Source organism: Zalophus californianus, chromosome X (genome assembly GCF_009762305.2).
Source record: "Zalophus californianus isolate mZalCal1 chromosome X, mZalCal1.pri.v2, whole genome shotgun sequence".
Lineage (NCBI taxonomy): Eukaryota > Metazoa > Chordata > Mammalia > Carnivora > Otariidae > Zalophus > Zalophus californianus.
In genome coordinates, this window is record NC_045612.1 from 95,952,456 (window position 1) to 95,970,011 (window position 17,556).

Consider the following 17,556-nt stretch of genomic DNA (forward strand, 5'->3'; position numbering starts at 1 on the left):
ACCTGTTTTGGAGTTGTTAATAGTCTGAGAGAGATGTTTCTTCTTCTTGGAAGTTACTCTTTCCACTTGCAGGAGAACTTTCTATAACCATGAGAGCACATTTCCAGGTAGGAGCATTAGGAGGAAATGTGGAAGAAAAGATCAATGAAAGGCCTTGTTAATTCCTGTTCAGCCTTCAGGTTTCGGCTTAAAGTAGTTACTTCTACGTAGAGGCCTTTGGTGACCAGCTGCACTTAGATAAATTATGTCCCATTACTGTTCTCTCATGTAACACCCTTTCTTCATCCTTCTTTGTATTTATCGTAATTGGCAATTTCATAGTGAAGTGTACGTTTAGTTGCTTTATGACTCTCTCTCTCCGCTGGCCTTCAGCTCTATGGGACAAAAACTGTTTTCTGTTTTGCTTTCCAGTGCAGCCTTAGCATGTAGCGCAGTCCCTGGTACATGGGGCGTGGTAAATGCTCAGTAAATATTTTTGGTTGATAATGAACTTGAAACGTGAGGAGGTAAGAAAGAGGACAGGAAGGGTGACACCAGGAGCGGCCCTCAGAGTAGTAAACGGCCTGTCTTTTGCCACTCTGAAATTCCTTTCACAATTACTTCAGAAATTTCAAGCCAAAATTTTGGCACAGGCCCCCTGTTGTTATCTTTTACTAAAAATTACTTTGTGAGTATTCTTGTCTTTATAAAAATTGCCTTATGTTTAGAGATAGCTGTGACATGGCTCAAAGGATACTCTCAGAATTACTCTCCTCCTTAGAATTATAACATGGACCATCAGGTGTTAGGAACAGAGTCTCTCTGTCTGGTAGAAAAGAACATTTCAGGTATTCTACTGCACTTCATAGTGATCCTGTGAAGACTTTTTTCCAATTGTAAGAGCTCAGGGAAAGACTCTGGAAAAGAAAGTCAAATATGAGGGAGGGAGATGAAAAGTAAAGGAGTCAGGAGACAGAAGAACCTAAGGAGAAATGAAGTGTGAAGTAGCAGAAGAAATATTCGAAACACGCCTCAGACCGAATGAAAATGTGTGTTCTAGAACACATGATCGAGTTTTGGGAATTTTTCAGGCTGTCCAGCCTTCAGCATGGCATTGCCCATCGGTGGGGGGGTTTGGATACACAGGGCTAGGGGAGAGGGCTGAGCCAGGGGGGCAGTGCCGTGTGGCAGGGGGAGCAGGCCAGGCAGGGGGGGCAGTGCCGTGTGGCAGGGGGAGCAGGCCAGGCAGGGGGGCAGTGCCGTGTGGCAGGGGAGCAGGCCAGGCAGGGGGGCAGTGCCGTGTGGCAGGGGGAGCAGGCCAGGCAGGGGGGGCAGTGCCGTGTGGCAGGGGGAGCAGGCCAGGCAGGGGGGGCAGTGCCGTGTGGCAGGGGGAGCAGGCCAGCCAGGGGGCCCGAGCAGTGGCGCCAGTGCACAGGACAAAGGTGAGGTCAGGCCAGGATACAGCGGGCTGCAGGTGCCAGGCTGGAGAATGTAGTCCTAAACTTGGATTCTGCTCAAATTCTCATTTATACCTAATGGAAAAGTAGACTTCAGTAAATGTACATGTCCTTGGTTAAAGGAAACAAAAAGTAATGAAAATCATATTTAAAAAGTCAAGCAGTAATAAATGTATTTCTACTTAAAGAATATACTGTTATTCTCCATATTTTAAAAAAGGAAATAGATGATTTAGGTGAGATTTTCTTTTAGTCAATCCCATATGACCTCTTTTAATCTAGAGTGTCTCTAACCTATTTATACCACCCAAGCCAAACAAATCAAACTGTTCTTAAAGCTCGGAAAATAAATGATGCATTAACTTAATATCAAAAGAAACATATGTTTGAGATTTTGCATTCCCACCCCCCCCACCCCCCGGGTATTTAGACAGACACTTGCAAAGATAATCCAAAAAAAGGAAAAGAAAGAACTGTACTCTTGGCATCTACAAAACAGAACTCACCACCGAATTTTGTTTTGGTAATTTTAAATGTTTCGGACAGACAGGTTGGGACCTATGATCTTAACTGGCGGCAGAGATCTTTTGGTAGGTGATTGTTAGATCTAGAAATTACCAAATATTACTTTTCCACACTGTAGCCACAGCTGATAAATCGGATCCACAGTTAGCTACTAAGAAAAATGTGTTATTGGCTTCGTTTCCACCTAAGGTAGCTAAGGAAAAAAAGTAGTGAACTTTTTAGCTATTAAAAATCATTACATTATAGAGTTAGTTTATTCATGTATTTATTGAGCATATATTAATTGGTTATCTCTTAATGTGCCAGGCCACAAGGCCAGAGACTGAAGATACAGAGGTTAAAGATCCAGTGCCTTCCCTCGAAACTAGCTGCAGCATGGCAGATCCCCTGGATAGTTCCCCATGACAGTTCACAGTGAATAGATTTTTTTATTCACTGTCACTACCGTATATAAAAGACACTGAGATGAGAATGTCTCCACCAAAAAAGTATGCTGGTGAATTCTTGCCTTTCCTAGTTACTACCTCTTCTCTGATGGTATGCTTTGTTCCCCATTGCAAGCTACAAATGAGCACACTCGCTTCAAGTACACAGTTAGCTAGACTCTATGTTGTCAGGAAAATTTGAGGTAGATTATACCTATGGTCTCCTCTCATTGTCTGTTTTTCCCAAGCTTAAAACCTGAGACAGTCTCCCTCAGGTCACCCAATAATGACTCCCCTGCTTTTTCAAAAGAGCTTTATTGAGGTATAATTGACATATAATAAATGACACATATTTAAAGTATATAATTTGGTTTCTTTGGACATATGCATACACCTGTGAAACCATAATCACCAGAGAGTAAACAGTGCCATTATTGGCAGAGGGTTCTTTGTGCCTCTTTGTGATCCCTGTCTATGCCCCCCTGACCCCTGCTATCCTCAGCAAACCACTGATCTTCCTTCTATCATCATACATTATTTTGCAAGTTCTAGATTTTTATATAAATGAAATCCTACACTGTGTACTCTTTTTGTTTGGCTTACTTTGTTCAGCGTAATTGTTTTGAAATCCATCCATGCATGTATCGATAGTTCATTTACATTGCTGAGTTGTATTCTGAGTTGATTTTTTATATGGGAAGGGTATGAATTAAAGTTTGTGGGGGTTTTTTGGTTTTGTTTTGTTTTGCATATGGACATCCGATCGTTCTGGCACCATGTGTTGAAACAAGACTACCTTTTCTCTACTGAATTGTCTTCACAGAAATCAGAAATCAGTTACCTTTTCCATGTGTGGAAAAGACTCCATTTCTGGAGTCTGTATTCTGTTCCTTCGATCTGTTTATCTTGTGTCAGTCCCACACTGTCCTGATTACTCTAGCTTCATAATAAGTCTTGAAGTCAGGAAGTGTTACTCCTTCCACTTTGTTATTTTTCAAACTTGTTTTGGCTATTCTAAGCCCTTTGCATTTCCATATGAATTTTTAGAATCAGTTTGTCAATTACTGGGAAAAAATGCCTGCTGGGATGTTGATTGGGATTGCTTGGAACCTACAGATGAATTTGAGAAGAATGAACATCTTAACAACATTGTCTCCTAACTCATGAAGATACTTCTCCATTTATGGATGTCTTCTGTTTTTCTTAGCAATGTTTTGTAGTTTTTAGTTGTACAGGTCTTGCATAGGATTTTTGTCAAATTTATTTTATGTCTTCTGTTTTTTATTCCCTGATGAACTTTTATTGATTTTATTGATCTTTTCAAAGAACCAGTTTTTGGTTTCATCGATTTTTCTGTATTGTTTTATATTTTACGTGCACTCTAATCAATTTTATTGATCTTTTCAAAGAACCAGTTTTTGGTTTCATCGATTTTTCTGTATTTTATATTTTACGTGCACTCTAATCTTTATTATTTCCTTTCTTCTACTTTCTTTGGGTTAATTTGCTCTTCTTTTTCTAGTTTCTCTGAAGTACTTGATGTGTTGTGTTTTCATTTTCATTCGGTTCAAAATATTTTCTGGTTTCTTCTTTGACTCATGGGTTATTTAATTTCAAGATATTTGGGTATTTTCCCTTGAGGTTTCTGATACTAATTTCTAATTTAATTACACTGTGATTAGAGAACAAACTTAGTATGACTTGAGTCCTTTTAAATTTATTGAGACCTGTTTTGTGGCCCAGAATCAGGTCAATCTTGGTTAGTGTTCCATGTGCACTTGAGAAGGTTGAGAAGCATGCTGCTGTTGGGTGGAGTGTCCTATCAATGTCAATTGCATCAAGTTGGTTGGTAGCGTTGCTTAAGTATTTCCTATCCTTCCTGATTTTCTGTCTACTTGTAATATCTGTTATTGAGAGAGGAGTATTAAAATCCCTAAATACAATTGTGGATTCATCTATTTCTCCTTGTACTACTATTAGTTTTTGCTTCGTGTATTTTATTTTATTTTATTTTAAGATTTTATTTATTTATTTGACAGAGCGAGAGAGCACAAGCAGGGGGAATAGTAGAGGGTGAGGGAGAAGCAGGCTCCCTGCCAAGCAGGGAGCCCGATGCGGGGCTTGATCCCAGGACCCTGAGATCATGACCTGAGCCGAAAGCAGACACTTAACCATCTGAGCCACCCAGGCGCCCCAATTGCTTCATGTACTTTAAAGCTCTTATTAGGCTCTGTAACATTTAGGACTGTTGTAGTCTCTTAATTAATTGACCCCTTTATCATGAAATGATGTCTTTATCCCTGATAATATTTGCTCTGAAATCTGCTTGGTCTGATACTGCATAGCCACTCTAGCTTACTTTTGATTAGAGTTATATGTCTTTTTCCATCTTTTTACTTTTAATTCATTTGTGATTTTGTATTTGAGGTGCATTTGATTTAGGCAGCAAAAAGATGGGTTTTGCTTTTTTTTTAATCTAATCTGAAAATCCCTGTCTTTTCATTGGAGCATTTAGCCCATTTATATTTAATCTGATCATTAATGCAGTTACATTTAAATCTATCATCTTACTATTTGTATTCTTCATTATCTCTAAAAAATGCTAAAGGGTATCTGTTATTAATAGAGCTGTACTAGCTTTCCTTTGGTTAGCACTTTGATACATCTTTTTTCATTCTTTTACTTGTGTTTTAGATGAGTCTCTTGTAGATGGCCTATAAGCTGGATTTTGTCTTTAAATTTTTTAACATAACATACCTAAAATCTAAAGCTAGTTAATGTTCGTGTCTTTTCCTCAAGCAATACCAAGATCTTAGAAGAGTTTTCTCTCCTATCACCCCTTCCTTTCCATTTTACATGTTATTGTATCCAGTATTTTAATTTTTTAGCCTCACCAATCAGATGTTACTATTATTTGTTATACCACTTTCTTACTCACAATTCGTTTTACATCTCAGATATCCTTCTTGGGATCCTTTTTCTTCTCCCTGAAGAGATCCTTTGGAAGTTCCTGTCATAGATTTCTTTTTGTAGTTAACTTTTTTAGTTTCTGTTCACTTGCAAATGAATGATCGTATGGTTCATAACTGGTTGGCAGTTATTTTTCTCTTGATATCTGCTCCCATTGTTCCTATTAAGAAATTTGCTTTAGTATAACCGCCGATAACTTTGTATATAATCTATCATTTCTCCCTGGCTGGTTTTTTTACATTGTTTATCTTTGATGTACTTCAGTTCACTACAAGATGCCTAGATGGGAATTTTTTTGCTTTAACTTTCTTCTAATTCATTATGACTCTTGAATCTGAGAATTCAAGTCATTCATCGGTTTAAGAAAATTCTCATCCATTATATATTTGAATATTTCCGCTCTCCTCTTTGGAAATTTCGATACAAAACTTTTCATTCTTTTATCCGTGTCTTTTAATGTTACTTTCCCGTCGTCCATGTCTAAGTAATATTTCAGGGAATTTCAGAGCTTTCATATTTCAGAGCTCTTTGATTCCATAGTTTCCTTATGGCTGAGACTAATCTTTTCAGCCTACCTGTTGCATTTTTATTTCAGTGATTATATTTTTCACATTTTGAAATGAAATTCTATTTTGATTCTTTTTCAAGTCAATCATTTAAAAACTGGTATCTTCTTTTGTGCTCATATTTTTTATTCTGGTCCTTTAAATAATTTAAACATACTTATTTTATACTGTATATTTAGTTATTCCAATGTCATACATTCTTAGCAATCTAAATCTGTTTGTTGCTCTGGTTGACTTGCTAGTACTATCTTGTTTCCTTATGTGTTTTGAAATTCGGATTGTGAGTGCATGTTCAACTGGGACTTTTTGTGGAACCCCTTTAAGACTTACATTAAGGCATATCCATCCATAGAGAATTTGTATTAGCCTCTGTTAGCTCCCCTGGGTGTTACCATTCCAGGACCACTTTCAGTTAATTCCTCAGTTAGTGCTTTCCCACCTACACCAGTAAAGTAAATGGGAACCCCAGCCTCTCATTAGGAAACCATGGTTCTCCTTCACTCAAAGCATAGACCAGGAGAGCCATGTTATTTTGTCATCTCCCAATGTTTGCAGATGGACTTACATTAAGGGCGTAGTTCTTAGAGGGGGAGGGGGCTCAGTACCAAGTTTCCACATTTTGTGAAATCAAATATACATTAACAAAATGAGTCTAAGTTGTGAGACCAATAAATGCCATTTCATTCCTCCCTCGCCTCTGAGGTTTCCTGCTCCCTCTTCATTTGTTGGCCCACAGGGATTTTCCTTCATTTTGTTTCTGTGAACTTAGTTACACATTATAAAATTATGTTTTTTGCATTTATTCAGCATTTCTTGGTATTTTGTAGTAGCAGAATTTTTCAAGATACGGATTCCTCCACAATAGCAGAAATGAAACAGGAGTTCCTCCATTGTAGCCCACAGACCCTTTTTCTAGACTCTGACTTTTTGGATCGCCACTCTTCACTTGAGTTCCTCCATTCTTTAAAGACTAAAGGCCAGCTATTATCCACATCATTTTGGTTTCCAAAGAAGCCAAGTCCTCACCTGTTTTGTTTTTTTTTTCTTTTTGGCATCTTGTCAAAACCAATGTATGTGTGTGTTGTCCCTCTTCAGGAATCTTATTTTCTCTGGCTACATCCTCTAAAGGACTAAAATCCCATGGGACTTTTCCATCGCCATCTTTCTCAAATTCTCCTGCATGTCCCCTCTTGAGCACTCCCTTCTTGACACGTTTTCCTCCCTCAGTTCTGAGGTGCCTCTCTTTCCTGATCTTTTTTCTACAAAGCTCTGTCCCCAGTGCTCGCTCCTCTGCCTCTGCCTGCATCTCACACTTGGCTCTCCCTCAATCTCTTTTCTTCTGTTCTCCTTTCTGCCTGCCTGCAGTCCCTGGGTTGTGGCGTCTGCTTTCCTCTCTCCGGCTGTTATCTGCCTGTTCACCAGCCCCGGCCTCCCCTGAGCAGCAGATCCATATATCCACCTGCCTAGTCAGACCCCTGGGGCTCCCAAAGCCATCATTTGGCAGTGCTAACATTTTGCCAGAAGTTCTGATCTACAGGAACGGGAGGTCTGTCCTCCAGAATATCCTAGTTTTCATCTTTTTTTCTCTTAACAACACAACAAAGTGCAATACTGAATTTGCTCTTTGAAGAAAAATGATAACGTATTACCAAGACCCTGAGATAGTATTGAAAGTTAAACCCTGAAAGGTCTTGTTTCGGGGAGGAAGCATGATTGCCACTGGTAAAAGAAGAGGCTGATGGACACTGAGAATGTACCTTTGTACACATGGTGCCCCGTAAAGATGTGATGAAATAATGTTAAGACTAGTTGAAAATTATACCCCCTAAATACTATTAAGTGACTCTTCACTTACTGAAATGAATTCTTTGTGTGTGTGGGTTTTTTTCTAGATTTTCCTCTTTAAAAGGATGTCATTGACGAGTCAGAAAAGTATGCAGAGTAATAATGAGCCACTCCCAGAGATAAAACCAATAGGAGACCAAATAGCTTTTAAAAGCAGTAAGAAAGATGCCAACCAGAACCACATGGGGCAAAGTCGTCAGGATACTTCACCCCCAAATATGGAGAGAAGGTCAAAATCTTGTACACTGCTATAAATATACATTTATGTTTCCGTGGTCACCAAGCACATTGTAATTTATACTTGAAAAACAGTTTGACTTCTGAAGGAAAGTTTCTGATAACAAACTTTTAAAGATACAAGTTTAATAATATGTTTTATTTGGTTTGAATATTACGACCAGTTTGGTATTTATTTATGCTAATATTTTTGACAAGCAATTTTAAAAATACGTGTATCTCAAACTCTCCTTCAAGTGTTGTGGCCTTAACTGTTCAGTGTTTCAATAAAATATATATTTTTATATGTGAAGTTTAAATTAAAATATTTCATAGTTTTTACTAAACAAATTCTTTATAATTTCATAAGGCAACATTTGCAATCTCATGACACTGTAACAGTTTTTAATGTATTTGCCATTTTAAAAAACTGAGTCAAAATTGTTTTTAATGAACATTTTAATAAACTATATCTGGTCGTTTCCACTGTTTAAATGTATGAGTATAATAAATGTAGAGGTACTTGGAATTCTCTATCAGTTCACAGAATGGGGGCCAAAAAAATCTGTTTATGTTGAAAATATCGCGAGACACAAACTTCACTTACCTCTGAGTAAAGAAAATATCAGGGCCACCCTGTAAGCAGTACATCTTCATGGAGAAACTCGAAATTTCTTTGCCTCCCACTCTTTTCTTTAGGGAGGCGATGTGGCACGGAAACGCGGCAGATTCTGTGGTATGATCTGGAGTGTTTCACCTGCCACAGCTCGCCACTCTAGCACGACCAGACACAGCCAGGCTTGCTGGCTTGCTGGCTGCAGCTGTCCGTAGCAGGGCTGGCTCCACCCCACAGCCCTCCACCGCAGGGAATAAGCAGGGTAAAGCTGTTATGTGTACTCGGACAGAAACATTGCCGTCCTGCGCTCACAGATACTACTCATTCAGTGGGGCACGCCGCCTTCATTTTCACCATTCTAGCTCCCGACTAACACATTTTGTTCTTCACTCACAGTGACCGTTGCCCCCATTTGAAGACAGGAAAAGAAACTCCATTCTTGTGTTTCACACAAAGGGGTGTTAGTCTAGAGTAGATGTGATCTTGAAATCTTACAAAATAGTTTCCTGTGTAAATACTACATTTAGGGGAATTCTAATTTTGCTGTTGCCACTCTAGTACTAGTACAGTATTGCAAAAATACTTTACCGAAATGTAAACTATAGGAGCCAAGTGGAAATAAAGCTCACAGATAGTACTAAGACATGCCAGTTGTGGTAGGCAGAATTCTAAGATGGCCCCCACGGTTTCCATCACGGGGTATGCTTGCCCTGAATATTCCCTTCCCCTTGAGTGTGGGCAGGAACAGTGAAGATGATGAAATACCACTCCACTGCTTAGGTTCCATTATATGGGATAGGTGAGACGTTTTGCAGATGTAATTAAAATTCCCAATCAGTTAACTTTAAGCAAAAGGGAAATAATCCTAGATGGGTCTGACCTAATCAGGTGAGCCCTTTCAAAGAGGCTCTAGAGGTCAGACATGGAAGAAGTCAGAGCAATTCAAAGCAGTGGAGATGCTCTCCTGCTGGCTTTGAAGAAGCAAAGTGCCCTGTTACAGAGAGGGCCATGTACCAGGGAATGGTGGGAAGCCTCTAGGACGTGAGGGCCTCCATCCTCCAACTGCAAGGCACTGAATTCTGTGAATAACCAGTGAGGTTGGAAGAGGAACCCAATCCTCAGTTTAAACCATAGCCCTGGCTGATGCCTTGACTGCAGCCCTGTGAGGCCCCGAGCAGAGGACACAGCTCAGCACTGCCCAGGCTCCTGACCCATGAAAATAATGAGATAATAAATATATGTAGTTTTAATCCCCTAAATTTACAATAATTTGTTATGTAGCAATAGAAACCAATAGCACTCTTATTCTGACGAAAGGCCTTTCTGTATGGCGGCTTCCTCCATCAGAGCCAGCAAGAGAGTTAATGGAGGCTGCTAGCAAGACAGGGGTCACAGTCTTAGGTAACATGATCATGGAAGTGGTATTTTGCCCCCTTTGACACATTCTGTTGGTTAGAAGCGAGTCACAGGGTCTACTTATACTCAGGATGACGGCAAGGAGACCAGGAGGCAAGGGTCACGGGCACCATCTTAGAGCCTACCCACCATACCAGTCATTTGGTCGATTACTGAAAAGAGTGGGACAGGTTACAGACCAAAGGAAGGATTAAGTCCGAGCACTTGGAAGAGGTGGACATGAGACAAGCATAACAAACGGGCAGGGTATCCCTGCTTTCTCAGAGGCCTCAAAGCAGTTCAGACTTGAATAAGGTGGTTGGTAGAGAATCATCAACACCAAGAGTCAGTTTTAGTGGTATGAGTAAATACTTAAAAAAAAAAAAAAAAAAAACAAAACTGCATAAAAGCACCGTACCAGTTGTCTGCCCGTGGACTGTAAATGCTTGTGTTATATTTGTTTCCTGAACATGGTTTCGTATCTGGCTTTTACTTTGAAGAAATACTAACTGAGCACTTCTTATGTGCCAGATATCATGCCAGAAACTAAGAACAGAGTCACAGTTACTGGGGAGCACAAGGGAGCAAATGGGGAATGACTCTGCATTCTCAACTGGAGCTCTTAGGGCAACTCAAAAACCTGTTTCCTAACTGGATGGAAACGAGATTAGTGGACACTAAACTTAAACCAAAAACAAAGCTCACATATTTGAGAACTCTTAATAAGAAGCCGGAAAAGATCACTGATAGAATAGAATAAAATGATCAATTTATACTAGTTTCAAAAATAAAAGGAATTATATTTACTGATAACCTTAGCTTTAACAGAAAGTGAAATGATTTATCTTAATCCCCAAACTATTCGTCTTCATTATTTTTTCCATGAATTCCTCTTTCTCCTTTATATAGTAAATTTGCTTTGGCCATTTTTACTGACATTTTGGGGACCTGAAAATAGAATCTGTTGACTTGAACATTAGGGGGTCATTGACATTGTTCAGATTACTATGGACCAAGTGTTAGAAGGATATTAATTTAGAAAATGTTAGTAGTAGTAGAATTTTTAAGGTGTCATAAAACAGTATGCAAATCCATGTCAAAACATTAAAGAAAAAGGAAAAATTGGTAGGCACTAAGGCCCTCCTAAGTATGAAGAAACTATCCAGTTCTGAAAAGGCGCTTGTATTATTTTCTTGGGGCTTCTGTAACAAAGTACCATAAACTGGGTGGCTTAAAACCATAGAAATGTATTGTCTCATAGTTCTGGAGGCCAGACGTCTGAAACTAAGGTGTTTGCAGGGCATGCTCCCTCTCTCCTAACTTCTGGTCACCTCAGACGTTCTTTGTCTTGCAGATCCATCACTCCAATCCTTTGTCCTCACGTGGCCTTCTCCTTCGGTGTCTTCACATTGTCTGTCTTTTGTGCATGGCTATCTCTGTTTCCAAATTTCCCCTTTTTATAAGGATAGTAGTTTAGAACTCACCCTAATGACTTCATTTTAATGTGATTACTTCCTTAAAGACTCTGTTTCCAAATAATGTCCCATTCTGAGGTCCCAGAGCTTAGGACTTCAATGTCTTTTCCAGGAGACCGTTCAACCCATAGTAGTACGTTAGTTTGAGAGCTCTACTGATCCCACAAAAAATCCTCAATTGTTTATAGCCTCTCCTCTCTTGTATTCTTACTATGACTTTCCTAAAATGGAAAGACTCTTGCTAAATCCTGGATCTTTAATGATAAAGTATCTTCAGTGGAGACATTTTGTGATGTTGAAACTTCTCTCTAAGATGCCACCAGTCACATCAAAGCAGGAATTGTAGCGGGGTTATCTTTCCCAGGATCCCAGACCCAGGGGGCACGTGTTCAACGTCAAATGATTATCAAATAAATGATCACATGTGCAGTCGTAGAGTTTGGATAAAGATTTGTTTCTTAGAAATTTGTACACACATACTGTAAGCTTGAACTCAGTTTTTTAACGTATTTCCCATATGGTGTATTGCAGTGTAATTCTACCCATAGGCTATTATAAATCCGCAGAGGGAAAAGAAAGTCTTTCCATGAGCAGAAGAGAATCTCTTCCAGCAGAAGTAGCAAACACCATCCGAAGCATCCCAAAGGGGAAAATTAGGCCAACTAGCTTTAAAATCATCAGGGTTGACAACAAGAATGAAGCCCAAGTCACTGTCACAGACTTCTACTCTCAGGGACCTAAGCGGCGGTGGAATCAGAGATGAAACTCAGAATAATTATTTGGTGAGAGAGCCAGACTGATGTCTTTATCGTGCTCCTGAGTTTCAGTTAAGCATTTTTCTGCCTGCTTTGATTTTGCGAGGCTATTGAAACTGAAAACATTTCCATACTCAAAATTTCCTTTTGCCAGGGCACATGGTTTAAAGATTTTTCATCTGATAGTAGTTCTTTAAAAATCTTAGAGTATCTTTTTTAGACAGAACTTTAAAATGTGGTTTACTTTTTTACCTTGTAAGAGTAAGAAGTCAAAAGAGGAGACAAATCAGAAGGTTGGAAAGTCTTCATCTCAGGAGTGAAGGGGATATTTTATTGAATTGAACAAACTGCATTTAAACCAGGGGTCCCATAACTAAAATATTTTCAAAGGCTAAACAGGTATTCCTATTGGAACTGCTGCCACTCTGTTCTAGCTGGTAACTACTGTTTCTCAAGACGGGCCCAGCATTGCCAGAGCCTCAGCATTTTTAAAAGAAGGTGGAAATCTGGGTTTTTATATGGATAACTCATTTGTGTGCATGTACGTACACGCATGCATATATATAAGTTAGGGGGGAGCCAAGCCATAGCTGCGGGCCAAATTTGGCCCACAAGAAGCAATTTGCAACCTCTGTTCTAAACAGTACAGTATTTTGGCAAGAGAAATTTGTTCACAAGGAAAATATGTTAAAAAAATTAATTAGGCCCTGGATTTATCTGAACTATAATCTTCCCTAGTTTGATACCAGATTTTAAGCAGCGAATGAGAGCTAAAGAATTAACTAGAAGAGTGATCTGATCATTCTACTGAGGTCATTTTTTTTTGTTGCATGCCTCTGTACGTTAGGCCTTCTTGAGTAATGGGAGTTGGGGGCATGACGGAGTATAAGTATATTGAATACAGTGAAGTGAGTTGTTTTTGCTGGCAGAAGCTACATTAAAGTTAAGAGACAATAGACTGACAGGCTTTTTGATAACCGTCCCTCCAACAATTGTGACAGTTGATACTTTGGCACACTGTCACTACACATTCCTCATTACTGAAAACGTCAGGAAATGCTATCGTAACCCTAAAATTACCTACTAAAACTGCAGCAGGGAAACTTCCCTGTCCAGGCCAGGTTGCACTCCCAGATAGCTCCTCTTGCTTCCACATTCGTCTGGCATGTATAACACATGTCTACTATGATAGGTAAGGTGTCTTAAGTACACTAGAGAGCTGGACCTAACTTTAAGAGATACGTAAATGGGGGCGCCTGGCTCGCTCAGTTGGAAGAATATGCAACTCTTGATCTCGGGGTTGTGAATTTGAGCCCCACACCAGGTGTAAAGATTACTCAAAAAGAAAAAAAAAGAGGAAATGTACAAATGACAGTGATACCTTTTTATTTTTACTTACGAAAAGTCTTATCTTGTTCAGTCACTGGTAAACATCTGTCCCAAGGTGAGAAAAATTGTTTTTATATTCTAGAAAACCTATCGAACTTCCTCCCAATCAACCTTTATGAGTAACTTGTTTAGAATTGTCAAAATAGTAGCACACTTTTTAAAATTTTTACAGAACTTTCCTTGTGGGCAGGAAGGTTATTGTAACAGAAAAGTTTTCTATGAAAAGTCTTAGTCTGTCAGCTGTTTAAAAATCATTAAAATTCTGTCCATAGGAATGTTTGATTTCATATGTTTAGATGTTTATTTCCCAACTTGGCATCAGATTTACATTAACTCCGTAATTGTTATAATTACTTAATTTACTGCATATAGTAATTAAGAATTACAAAAATTATATAAAAGTGTAAACCAATTCGGGATTTAAAAGTTGATTTTCCTCATTAATTACTAGATACTATACAATTTTAGAAATTAAAGCTAGGGATTTTAATTATGAAATCTGGTTATTAACATCAATCCCTTGTGTTTTTTTTTGATTTACTGGGAAACAGTTCAAATATGTAGGAAAGTAGGATCAACATAATCACCTATGAGCCTGTCACATAGATTTAAGTCAATTACACTTTGCTGTGTTTGCTCCATGTTCTACCCAGACATCCTGACATTCCAACCCTAAATACATCAGTATGCATTTCTAAAAATGACATTTTTGTACATAACTGCAATGCCAGCATTTTCATTTAACAAAGTTATCAGTAATTTTCTAATATCCGTTACTTACCACTCAGTCTCTTATTCAGATTTCCCTTGTTCTTCCCAAAACATCTTTTATAAGCCAGCTCACTTAAATTGAGAATCACTCAAGGTCCATGCATTGTATTAGGTTGTCTCTTAAGTCTCTCTTAATCTTGAAGAGTTCTCTCATCATGTTTTTTTTCATGACACTAAGTTTTTACACACTGGGACACTTGTGTTGTAAAATAATCACAGGCTTTAAAGCAAGTCTCTAGTCCTCTGGTAATTCCTAGTAAGTGGCTCAAACGCATCCTAGCACTGGACACAGATAGAAAAATTGGACAAATCTATGTATTTGAAGCACTTGAAAGTATCAGAGTGCTCTCAAGATATAATGGGGCCAAAATTTGGGAGGAAGGAAGCCCGAATGGATATGCTTTGCACATGGGACTGCTTTTCAGCAAGAGGTATTAGTTGCTTCTAAAGTTTAACATTTTCAAGGAAATAATGCCGAAGATTGAGGATTTTGGTAGAAAATGGAAACTATTTTAAAAAGGACTAAGTGGGCACCGGGGTGGCTCAGTCGGTTAAGTGGCCACCTCTTGATTTCGGCTCAGGTCATGATCTCAGGGTCGTGAGATCAAGTCCCACATTGGGCTCCGTGCTGGTTGTGGAGCCTGCTTGAGATTCATTCTCTCTCTCTCTCTCTCTCTCTCTCTCTCTCCCCCCCTTCTGCCCCTCCCCCTGCTTGTAGTCTCTCTCTCTCTCTCTCTCTCTCTCTGTCAAATAAATAAATCTTTAAAAAAAGGACCAAAACAATTTAAAAAAGAAAAGAAGGACTAAATGTGAATTCTAGAACTAAATACAAGCATTGAAATCAAGGCATAATTATATGGGCTTAATAGATTGTCAGAAAAAAATTGGTAAACTGAAAGCTAGGCCTGAGGGAAATATTCAGACAAGCACAGAGAGACAAGAGGATGCAAAATATAGAAAAGAGTCGGTGAGATATTTATGGTACTATGAAAAGGTTGAATATATGTGTATTTGGAATCCCAAAAGGAGAAGAGAGAATAGAAGTACTGAGAACTTTTCAAGGCAAAGAGGTATCAGCTCCAAAATTGAAGAGGCACTACAAACTTCAAGCAGGAAAAATAGAAACCCACACCGATGCTATACATTAAAAACCTTTTAACACTTGTAATAGAGTATGACTCCTATTTTTTATGCTTCCTGACAGCTTTTAAGCCCACCTCTCCCTCTTCCCTTCTGCCCCACATTTGGGCAAGCTGGTAAAGCGCAGGTGTGGGGGCACCTGGCTGGCTCAGTCAGTATAGTGGGCGACTCTTGATCTTGGGGTCATGGGTTTGAGCCCCACGATGGGTGTAGAGATTACTTAAAAATACAGTCTTCAAAAAAACCCTAGGTGCTCTCGTCTTTGGCAGCAGATGAAAGTTCGAACCTTGGCCTGTAGGCTGGAACTCCTATTCCAGCCCCACTCCCTGACCACCAGACAAATTTCAAGCCAGTCTTCTTTGCCGGCTTTCTCAAACCATTCTCAGACCAGCTCGGGAAGCCAACCCTGCTCTCCCCAGTAAGCCTCACGATGTGTGTAATAAACCTTTCCTACCTTCTGGGTGTGTGTGTGGCCTCATCACTTTCATCGTCAGAAGTAAATCTTACGTCAAGGGTTCATTTCACCCACGATACCACTATAGATATGAATCTTGAAAGTGATCAGAAAGAGTGTTCTCTTACCTCAAAAAGAGCACTTAAAGACTTATAACTGACTTCTCAACAGAAACAACAAAATCTAGAGTATAATGATTTTTTTTAAGTGCTGAAAGAAAACTGTCAAGTTAGAATTCTATGTCCAGAGAAAATTTGTTTCAGAAGTGTAGGTGAACAAAGGCATTTTAAGACAAAAACTGATACTCGTCGCTAGCAATCCCACACTAAATAATAATGGAGGTTTTTGTTCCCTAAGGCAGTCGTTCTCCACGGGGTGTGGGGGGGTATGATATTTGGAGACATTGTGTATTTGTCACAGTGAGGGTGGGGGTGAGAAGTGGGGATGCTACTGACGTCTAGCGGGTAAAAGCCAGGGATGCTGCTGAACATCCTGCAGTGCCCAGGGCAGCCCCCCTAACAAATGAATTCCCCATCCCAAAATGTCAGTAGTACTGCAGTTGAGAAACCTTGCCCTAGAGAAAGGAAAATTTAAGATGACACAGACACCAGTACACATGTTTTATGGCAGCTCCCTTCACGATCTCCAAAACCTGGAAACAACACGCAGATCTCTTCTATGGCGGAGGGAAAGCAAACTGTAGTAGGTCCATATGATGGAATATTACTGAGCATTGAAAAATTACTGATAAATGCCAATAACACGAATGGATCACAAAAGCATTATGCCGAGGGAAGAAACCAGTCTCAACTGGTTACCGATGTAGGATTTCATTTCTATGACATTCTTGGAAAGACAAAACTAATGATGGGGAACAGATCAGTGGTTGCAAGGGTTTGGGGTGAGAGGAGCTTGTGACTACAAAAGGATAGTATAAGGGCATATTTTCATTGTGTATCCTGATTTGGGTGGTGTTACCTGAAAATAATAAAATTTATAGAACTGTACACCCAAAAAATGTCAATTTTGTTACATGTTAATTTTTTAGATACAATCAAAATGTACTTAAAAAAAAAAAAAACTATATTCAGTCAAATTGTTTGTACCAAGACAATGAGGCCTGACAATCTAGCTTAATCTAAAGGTAAAATTTGGCTTATTGTAGAGTAGCAGTTCTTAGCCAAGGGTGTATGTAAAACACAGGGAAGTTTTTAAAATAATGCCTCTGCCTTCCCTGGTTCCGATTCACTGGGTCAAGACTAGGGCCCGGATATGTCTTTTAAAATAGCTCCATAGGCATTTGTCCTACATCAAGTGGAGAATAACTGATTTGAACTTACAAATTACTACAAAACCTTAGAATGTTATTTCTCGCAAGCCAACTGCCGTAATAATGGCATCAGAAATGTCCACATTGTTTTCTATGAAAGGTACTGGTTGTATCAGTCTAGGTGGTTTAACTGCTATAACAAACGCTCCCTAAATCTGAATTGTTTCATACAATAAGTGTCTATTGGTCGTGTCAAAATACATCAAGGGTAAGCGGATGGCCTTGCTTCACACAGTAATTCAGGGACC

The 17,556-nt window shown here is 39.2% G+C and overlaps 1 protein-coding gene across 5 annotated transcripts in view; it reads left to right on the forward strand.

Moving 5' to 3' along the window:
- The window catches only part of RPGR (retinitis pigmentosa GTPase regulator), a 61,111-nt gene extending 45,150 nt beyond the window's left edge, over positions 1-15,961 (forward strand). For 2 of the 5 annotated variants that reach the window (XM_035725697.1, XM_035725701.1), the window contains one exon: positions 7,815-8,491. In XM_035725697.1, coding sequence (XP_035581590.1) covers positions 7,815-8,021 — 207 coding nt within the window. In that variant the 3' untranslated portion in view covers positions 8,022-8,491. Of the gene's footprint in view, positions 1-2,267; positions 2,391-7,814; positions 8,492-15,410; positions 15,545-15,774 lie in introns of those variants that run through there. The other 3 variants (XM_035725699.1, XM_035725700.1, XM_035725698.1) reach the window with 3 other exon arrangements.
- Positions 15,962-17,556: the final 1,595 nt, after the last annotated feature.